The following is a 7503-nucleotide window of genomic DNA, read 5'->3' as shown; positions in this document are numbered from 1 at the left end:
ACATGTTTTGAGTCCATTATCCATTTGTTAGATTAGGCCACTTTGCACATACAAGGTTTTCTCTTGGGCTATCTTATAACGAGTCCCTTTATTTTTCACATTATCTCCCTTGTGATTTTCCATGTACCTCTATCTTTGGTTGTATTTTTATCCTTTTGATCTCTTAGGAATTAGGTCCACCTCGCTATTTCAAAATAATAAGCAAAACCCTTGATCCAACACCAAACGGCTAAAATTGTATTCTACTCCAATACATTCAAGCTTAACACATTTGTCAAGTTCAAATCCATTAAGTTCAAGTCTAGATCATTCATCTCTCACATTTAGTATATTTTTCATTTCCTTACCCTTTTTTTATGCATACATTTCCTAAATAGGTCATAGTTATGCTACATTAGATTACATGCAATAGAGATGTTGTGTTTGTTTTGTCCTAATTAATATTGATTTGAAATTTTGAACTTTTGAGCTTAGGGTTCGTAATGGATGTTGTGTTTATGATTCTGTTTTTGTGTTCGTGTAGTCTAGATTTCGAAATCCAGACCCTTAGTCTGAATATATAAATCAGAATTTCTATGTGTTGTATTTTGTTTTGAAATTTGGTTTGCTAATATATTATTGGCTTAACTGCAACTTTAGTCCCTCCATTTTCAGTTTTTCCAATTTTGGTCCCCTCTATTAAAATCCGTATTTTTTATTCCATTAAATTTTTATTTTAGGACTATAGCCCCCTTCAAATCTGAGAATATTTTTTTACTGACATGACATTAGTGATTGTGATGTGTCATTGTCAATTGTACACCCATTTATTACCGGTCATTTATATTTAATTTTTAATGATAGTAATTAATTTTAACAACTTATTATTATTTAAAATAACATAGTTTAATATAAATATAAGGATTAAATATGTTTGTGGTCCTCTAAAATATCTCAATTTTTTAGTCCCTCAAAATATTTCCTTAAAAGAATGATCCTCTTAAAAAATTGCATCCACGCTTTTGGTCCCTAATACTAAAACCGTCGCTAAAATTGTCGCTAATTCAGTCGCTAAGTTACAATTCATCGCTAAAATAATCGCTACTTCAGTCGCTAAGTTGTAGGAAGGACCAAAAATGTGAATAAAAAAATTTAGGAGGACCATTCTTTGAAGGAAATATTTTGAGGGGATAAAAATAAAATTTGAGATATTTAGGAGGACCATAAACATATTTAACCCTAAACATAATAATAAAAACCCGAACCCACTCCAATCTTCATTCAATAAATTTTATCCTCTTCATGCAACTCCTCCCTCTCATTTCTCCCCTTCATTTTCCTCACCTTCTCCAAACTCACTCTTTTCTCTTCTTTTTCTCCTCTTCTTGAATCCTCTTATTCATTCTTTCACCCATTTTTGATTCAAGGTACTCATTTGCTTCAACTAACCACTCCATTTTAAGAAGAAAGGGGAATAGAAGTTAGTGTGACATTGAGTCACCATTGATGACATCATGGACCAACGAGAATTTTGGAAGAAGGTTTTATGGTTGTAGTCGTTTTTAGGTGATAGGGAAAAAAGTTGTAATTATTTTGAATGGTTTGATTAATATATGAGAAATTGGGCGCAAAGGAGACGATTATATCACTGATAGACAAAAATGATGATCTTATGGATATGATTAGCGAAACAAATAAAAAACAAAAAAAATTATTGAAGATGAAGTATAAATTTTTAGGTTATTTTTGAGTTTGTCATTGGTGTTTACATTGTTACTTGTTTTTCTATTTCTTGCAACAAATGTATTGAAGTAGTGTAATTTGTATGTGTTTTGAATTTGTGTCATGTATTGACATATGTAATGATAATGAAGGAGCCTCTTTAATTTGTGAATTTAATATTTAGATTTTGTTATGTGATGAATTTGGTGATGAATTTGTTGACGAAATGAAATTGAGGTTTTTGAAACATGGCTCATACATAACATTGATACTTTGTTTAATGAATTTTTCTTTGTAATGAATTTGACCTATTTTAACAATGTGTACATAACATGTCTTGCATGAATGTTCACAACTTATACATAACCTATTTACAACCTTTACATAACATACGAATGCAACCTCATATTTACATAAGTTATAACCTTCACATCCTCTGATATGTACTAATTTGCAAAATGTAACTTAAAAAAGTAAATAGTCAACTTATTTTCATGCGAATGGAATAAAAATGTGCATCATTCATGTGAATAATTGTTGCAGCTAGTGAAAATTAAATGTCAACTTATTTTCAAAAATCATAGACCAACTGATGTGGTTTATAGATCTTCCTTGAAGTTTAAACTCAGGGGTTTTGCTTATTATTTTGACCAACGTCAAGGGTAGGTAAAAATCGATGAATGTGATGGGTGTTAATACATTCCTCTTGCATAACCGACTTTCGAGCCCTATTCTTTTGGTTACGAGACCAAATTTTCCTTTCATTAGAGGATTTTATCGATATTTTTCCTTTTCTCTTTTGGAATAAATAAAGTTCGACGCTTAACGACAATGATTAAATAAAACCTCTTAAAAAATTTAGGACTGAATTAAAATTAATTTCAGTTTCGTATATAGAATCTTTCAAAAATTTGACATAATTTTAATTACTTTATGCTAATTAAATATTCGTCACATCATTGAAATTAATATTATAGATGAGAATTGTAATTTTAAAATTGTATTTTTATATATATTTCCAAAATTAATTTTAATCGATCGTCTAAATATATAAATAAAAAAAATTGTTTCATTTATTTTTAATTTAAAAAATCTTGATCTTCTCTCACTTTTTGTATTAAAAATTGATGAAGTGTCAAAACTCTTTTTGCTAAAATAAAATATCCTATTCTTTTATAATAATTAAAAATCATGAATCATGATATGATATGTAAATCTATTAATGTCTATAAAAGCAACTTTAAGCCTTTTTATTTATAAATCGAGCAACTGCTCTATACTCAGATTATCGAATTAAAAACTTTTAATTAAATTGAAAGACATTCTTACTATCTCAATTAAATATAGTTAGTTAACTTCAAACATTGTTTATGCTTGTAGTAAAAAGAAAATAGCACAACACTCAATTTAAAAATTAATTTTTCAAAAACAATAATTATTAATTACAATAATAAAATAATTATTTTATAATTATTAAATCAATTTAATTTATAGAGACATTAAATTTGCAACATTATATTTATTTTAAGAGATTAAAAGTAGTGCACTGTCGGTATAAATTTTTTTTACATCATCATCCAATAGAATTATAACATTCTGCCATGTCATACAAGTATTTTAAAATTAAACATGTGACTTGGCGGGATGCACGTATCTGATTGGTTAACAGTGTAAAAATATTTTACAAAATCAGTACATAGTCTTTTTTTTCTCTTATTTTAATATGTGAATTTCTTTTAAATTAATAGACAAAATGGTTTCAAAAAATTTACAATATTTAAATTTTGATGATAACATCTAATTTAACTTTATTAACATTGGTCAAATAAAAACTATAGTGTGAAATTCTAACTTGTTAGATAAAAAATTTACTAAGAATCTCAATAAATCTCAATACGAAAAAAAACTTTACTCCCAATATATATTCCAAAACTTCTTTCATTTTCCATATCCTTTTCTCTTGTTTTCTCTCTTTCTTCTTCAAAAATGAAGTTCCAAGAGAAAGACCATCTCTATGGAAACAACAACAACAAAAAACAAATGATCCCAAAGCTAATCTTAACAGCAATCTTTGTCACAATTCTTGTTCTTGTAACCCCTTTATCATATCCTTTGTTTGGTTCATCTTTACTCTTGATGATGAATCAAACAAAGTCTAAGCAATTACCATCATCTTCTACTCCAAATATTGAACCAGAAACTTTACCTTCAACATCATTGAAAACTTGTGACATTTTCAGTGGTGAATGGATTCCGAATCCGAAAGCACCATATTACACAAACAAAACATGTTGGGCAATTCATGAACATCAAAATTGTATGAAATATGGAAGACCAGATTCTGATTTCATGAAGTGGAGATGGAAACCAAATGAGTGTGAGTTGCCAATTTTCAATCCTTTTCAGTTTCTTGAAATTGTTAGAGGAAAATCTATGGCTTTTGTTGGAGATTCTGTTGGGAGAAATCACATGCAGTCTTTGATTTGTCTTCTATCAAGAGTAAGTTTCCCTTCAACATTTCTTCATTTTTTTTTCAAAGAAAATTGTCATCATTTTCTATCATAGTTGCTTTGGATTTAAGTGATTTGAAGAATTTATTTAATAAATTATATATATATATATATATATATATATATATATATATATATATATATATATATATATATATATATATATATATATATATATATATATATATATATATATATATATATATATATATATATATATATATATATATATATATATATATATATATATATATATATATATATATTATCGAAAGGTATATGTCATTTAAAATATCCTTAATTTCAGAGTTCATTTTAATATATATTTGGATTTAGAAAACAGAAAACATGTTTGTAGTTTACTCCATCCATCACTGATTATAAACTTTTTGTAAAGAATATTTGTTTCTTTGTAAATAAAATCCTATGCAATTTATTAAGTGTGTTTGCTTTTTCTTTTAAATATACTTTTTAATTAATATTATTAATTTATTATAAAATATAAAAAGTTAAATTTGTACATATTAATATACGGAGAGTAAATGCACAAATTAAATTTACTAACTACTTTTTTTAATACATGCAGACATTAAATCTACTATGTACTTTTCTTAATATGGAAAAAAAAACTCATATAAATTTATTAGAAATATTATAAAATAACATGATATAAAATAAAATTTAATTTTGTACTAGTTATAAAAATATTAGAAGTTATTATTTTTACACAATTTTATTCATAAAATATTGTATAGACAAAACAAATATAAATTATATTCAGGGATTGGATTTTTAATAAATTATTTAATTAGTTAAAATATACAATAAGGATATAAGATTGATTAATTCTTTGAGTCGAAGAATTTTTTTCTCTGTACTTTTATTTGTTAAATAAAAAAATAATAATGATACAAAAAGTGGAATCTTTGCACGCTTTGAAACTCTGGCAATGACATTCAGTGTCTTCTATGTCCCTAACTAGGCCACATGAACACTCTAAAGTAACTGTTTATTTATTTTATTCAAATAAACTCACTTTATTATAAATTATAATATGCCTTCACAACACTCGTCCAATTTCAGTATAAAAAATTGTAATTAAGCTAAGTTTAACATGATATAATTAAATAAATGATGACATTGCATAAACTATTTAAAATAGCTATATGCCTTTTGTCTTTTATATATTTTAATGCTATTTAAAATTTTATTGATTATTATATTTATAGAGATTGTACTTATGCAAACCCATATTCAATGATAAAGTCTTTTTCTGACTCAAATAATAAAGTTATGTTGAAAGTGAAATAGTTGTCAATATGTAATGCAACCAAAACCACATGATGCTGACATGTCGTTTCACAATCCAACTATTATTTCTTTTGGCTTAACTTTCTTTTTTTGTTTTCATGCCAACATTGAATAATTGCCACAAGTTATTATTGTTCAAAGGAATTAGATTTTTATAATCGAAGATATTGTTTGTATACATTGATTATATATACTCTCTAAGAAAAATTATTTTTTAAATTTATCAAATTAAACTAAATATAAACTAAAAACATTTACATTTATATTTCAATGTATTAACTATCTATAACACTTTATTTCATCAAAAGAAAATATTTTTTTACTCAACAACTAAATAAAATTCGGTCAAAGGGAATATGAAACTTGTATATTTACTAGCCATGAATGAAATGGTTATAAAAATGGTGTGTTTTTTTTTATATATTATTTTGATTGATAAGTATAGATTGTTAAATTTATATACATTTAAATTTTATAGGTGGAATGGCCCATTGATGTATCATCCACAAAAGATGAATATTTCATGAGATGGAAATATCCAAGTTACAATTTCACCATGGCTGTTTATTGGACACCATTTCTTGTCAAAACAAAACAAGAAAATTCAGATGGGCCAACACACACTGGTCTCTACAACATTTATCTTGATGAGTTTGATGAAAAATGGACATCAGAAATTGAAGATTTTGACTATGTCATAATCAATGGAGGACATTGGTTCTACAAGCCAATGGTTTTCTATGAGAAAGGAAAAATTGTTGGATGCCATTATTGTCTCTTAGAAAATGTGACTGATTTAACAATGTATTATGGCTATAGAAAGGCTTTTAGGACAGCATTTAGAGCCTTAAATAGTTTAGAAAATTTTAAGGGTGTGACATTTCTTAGGACATTTGCACCATCTCATTTTGAGAATGGTATATGGAATCAAGGTGGGAACTGTGTGAGGACTAAGCCATTTAAGAGTAATGAGGCTAGGCTAGAAGGGACTAATATGGAGTTATATATGATTCAGTTGGAGGAGTATAAAATTTCTCAAAAAAGGGCAAAAAGAAATGGTTTGAAATTCAGATTGCTCGATACTACGCAATCGATGTTATTGCGACCGGACGGACATCCAAGTAAGTATGGACATTTGCCGGGAGAGAATGTGACTTTGTATAACGATTGTGTCCATTGGTGTTTGCCTGGACCGATTGATACATGGAATGATTTCTTACTTGAAATGTTGAAGATGGAGATTGTTAAGTCTAAGAAAGAAAGGCGTCGCATTGATTCATAATTAGATAGATTTTAAATATTATTTATGTATGGCTAATATTTCTTATAAACTATAATTGCCATATTTATTGAATTTTGTAGAGATAATTTTTGTTATATTTATAATAAATTATTAAAATTGAAGATTCTTAATAGCTAGGATTTTTTTTAATATCAAGACTCTAGTTTATTTTTTTAATATAATAATTTAATGGTTGAAATTCAACTATTTAAAAAATTTCGCAGGTTTAAACTTATGTCCCTCCGGTAGAATATATTTATGCAGATAGGTCAAACTCCTTTCTATATTTACCCAAAAAGATAACTGATTTTAATTAAATAATTTGGTTAATACTTACCTGTACTCCAAATACACAAATTAATTATCTATTTATAAAAAATATTTAAAAACATAAATATTACTTTATTTAATTAATTTTTTTTCTATTTTTAGAATTCTTAACTTATGCTTTAAGGGGGGTGGGTAGTTATTTAGTGACCAATTAATTGGTTTCAATAACTAAATTTCAACAAAAAGAAAGTAAACTATTAATAAATTTAATAATGATAATTAATTTAATTAACTTTTTAAATTTACATAAAATCATTAAGAAAAGGGTTATATCTCCTAAATAACATACTTGTGAAGTATTACGACGTGTAATATTACAAGAAAAGTTGTCTCCGACCACATAATTTAGTGACGTGAAATTCACGTGAC

General features: G+C 26.3%; 1 protein-coding gene across 1 annotated transcript; it reads left to right on the top strand.

Moving 5' to 3' along the window:
• Window positions 1–3588: 3588 nt before the first annotated feature.
• Window positions 3589–6937, top strand: LOC127120544 (protein trichome birefringence-like 19). Its single transcript, XM_051051012.1, has 2 exons — window positions 3589–4200; window positions 6001–6937. Exons 1-2 carry the CDS (start codon window positions 3688–3690, stop codon window positions 6802–6804), a joined length of 1317 nt encoding a protein of 438 aa, XP_050906969.1. The 5' UTR covers window positions 3589–3687; the 3' UTR covers window positions 6805–6937.
• The last annotated feature ends 566 nt before the right edge of the window (window positions 6938–7503 follow it).

The sequence above is a fragment of the Lathyrus oleraceus genome, chromosome 1 (assembly GCF_024323335.1).
Source record: "Lathyrus oleraceus cultivar Zhongwan6 chromosome 1, CAAS_Psat_ZW6_1.0, whole genome shotgun sequence".
NCBI lineage: Eukaryota > Viridiplantae > Streptophyta > Magnoliopsida > Fabales > Fabaceae > Lathyrus > Lathyrus oleraceus.
The sequence above is the reverse complement of the archived record's forward strand: the minus strand, read 5'-3'. Positions and strand labels throughout refer to the sequence as shown.

Excerpts from the sequence above, each read along its gene's own strand:
- LOC127120544 (XM_051051012.1), top strand. The coding sequence starts at position 3,688 with ATGAAGTTCCAAGAGAAAGACCATCTCTATGGAAACAACAACAACAAA. Across the intron at positions 4,201-6,000 it reads TGATTTGTCTTCTATCAAGA|GTGGAATGGCCCATTGATGT; the intron begins GTAAGTTTCCCT and ends TAAATTTTATAG.